The sequence below is a fragment of the Phodopus roborovskii genome, unplaced genomic scaffold, assembly GCF_943737965.1.
Source record: "Phodopus roborovskii unplaced genomic scaffold, PHOROB, whole genome shotgun sequence".
Lineage (NCBI taxonomy): Eukaryota > Metazoa > Chordata > Mammalia > Rodentia > Cricetidae > Phodopus > Phodopus roborovskii.
Window position 1 is genome coordinate 15695665 of NW_026126629.1, and position 2233 is coordinate 15697897.

At 48.3% G+C, this 2233-nt stretch overlaps 1 protein-coding gene across 1 annotated transcript; it reads left to right on the forward strand.

Annotated features, from left to right (window-relative positions):
• The first annotated feature begins 473 nt into the window (after nt 1-473).
• On the forward strand, nt 474-1946 carry LOC127238313 (neuropeptide Y receptor type 4). Its single transcript, XM_051206883.1, has one exon. It carries the CDS (start codon nt 519-521, stop codon nt 1647-1649), a length of 1131 nt encoding a protein of 376 aa, XP_051062840.1. The 5' UTR covers nt 474-518; the 3' UTR covers nt 1650-1946.
• Nucleotides 1947-2233: the final 287 nt, after the last annotated feature.

Here is a 2233-nt window from a genome sequence, read left to right on the forward strand (position 1 = left end):
CCATGGGTGTCATCAAAGACTGACAGGGTACCTCTATGCAGTAGGATCTCTTGTCTCTGTTGGGATAACAAGACAAAAGGCTTTCTATGATCTGAGTTCTTTATCATCAGAACGACTTCAAATTCTGAGGTCAGAGGGAACTTGTAAGGCAAGTTATGGAGAGTCAGGCACCTTATTAGCTGTGTGAGAATGGGTAAATGGCTTCCTGTGGCTTTTAGGTTTTTACCAATGAACTAGATCGATAATTCTTGTCAGAATAAAGTAGCTAATATGCGAAGCACTGAGCATAGTCTCTGGCAGGCAGCAATGATTATTAGATGACAGCCTCTTACCTTAATCCTTATATGATAGCTCTCAATACCATGGGATAGAAGGAGCCAAGAACTTTCTTCCTCACCCTTGTTCTTACCTGGGTTCCATCCTAGAGGCATGATCCTAGTCCTATTGGTTTGCTTTGCAGGCTGTACCTCTGAACTGGGCCATTCAGTCCTGAGTTCCTGGATCTTCTCACACTAGCCATGAATACCTCTTCTCATTTCCTGGCTCCCCTCCTCCCAGGATTCCTACAGAGTAAGAATGGGACCAACCCATTGGATTTCCTCTACAACTTCTCTGATGGCTGCCAGGATTCAGTGGACCTGTTGGCCTTCATCATCACCACCTACAGCATTGAGACCATCCTGGGGGTCCTGGGAAACCTCTGCTTGATATACGTGACCACAAGGCAAAAGGAAAAGTCCAATGTGACCAACCTACTCATTGCTAACCTGGCTTTCTCTGACTTCCTCATGTGCCTCATATGCCAGCCACTCACAGCCACTTACACCATCATGGACCACTGGATCTTTGGTGAAGTCCTGTGTAAGATGTTAACTTTCATCCAGTGTATGTCAGTGACAGTCTCCATCCTCTCATTGGTCCTTGTTGCCTTGGAGAGGCACCAGCTCATTATCCATCCAACAGGCTGGAAGCCCAGCATTTTCCAGGCCTACCTGGGGATTGTGGTCATCTGGCTCATTTCTTGCTTCCTGTCCTTGCCCTTTCTGTCCAATAGCATCCTGAGTGACCTCTTCAACCACAATCACTCTAAGGTGGTAGAGTTTCTGGAGGACAAGGTGGTCTGCATTGTCTTCTGGTCCTCGGACCACCACCGTCTCATCTACACCACCTTCCTGCTACTCTTTCAGTACTCTGGCCCTCTGGTCTTCATCATGATCTGCTATGTACGCATCTACCAGCGCCTGCAGAGGCAGAGGCATGCGTTCCACAAGGACACAATCAGTTCACGAGGAGGGCAGATGAAGCGGGTCAATGGCATGCTCATGGCAATGGTAGCTGCCTTTGCAGTGCTCTGGCTGCCCCTGCATGTGTTTAACACCTTGGAGGACTGGTACCAGGAGGCCATTCCTGCTTGCCATGGCAACCTCATCTTCTTGATCTGTCACATGCTTGCCATGGCTTCCACCTGCGTCAACCCTTTCATCTATGGCTTTCTCAACAGCAACTTCAAGAAGGACATCAAGGCTCTGGTGCTCACATGCCATTGCAGGTCACCCCGAGGGGAGTCTGAGCATCTGCCCCTGTCCACCGTGCACACAGACCTTTCCAAAGGATCTGTAAGGCTGGGTAGCAAGTCTAACTTCTCATAGTCCTGTCTAAACTTTTCCCTACCATGATAGCATCCTGTTATTTTGGGCTTTGGGAGACCAGATTGGCTGGCAAGAGACCTGAAACTTGAAGTTCAGATGGTTTAGCCATTTTCATCTCGAAGAGTTTTGAGTTTGGGTCTTGCAGGTCGCACAGTGAACTTTACACTTGAGCTTCAGGGTTTTAGAGCCTGAGATGGTGGACTCTAACAGCCACTCAGCACAGATGCCTGTCCTAAAAACCTTCATCCATGGCCTGAGAATTCAGCTAACTTGCCCTACGCAATGTGCTATGATCTTTCAAGGGATGCTGGACATCCCAGGAGCCTCCGGCAGAAGAAGATCATAGAAGCAAGTTCGGGGTGTTGGGAGCCTATAATAAAGTACTTGATGAAAGAAATGGACAGGAGGAATGGGCTATGATGAATGTGACTGCCTCACCTATGGAGGTCAAAGTTCAGTGCCCCTCCTGGCTGCTCCTCATGTAGACTAGACAGCTTGTCCTTAGAAACACCAAGATTGCTCTTGGCCCACATAAGATGGGACACAGCCCAGTTCTGTCTGTGTAGAGCATATTCCAATGAAAT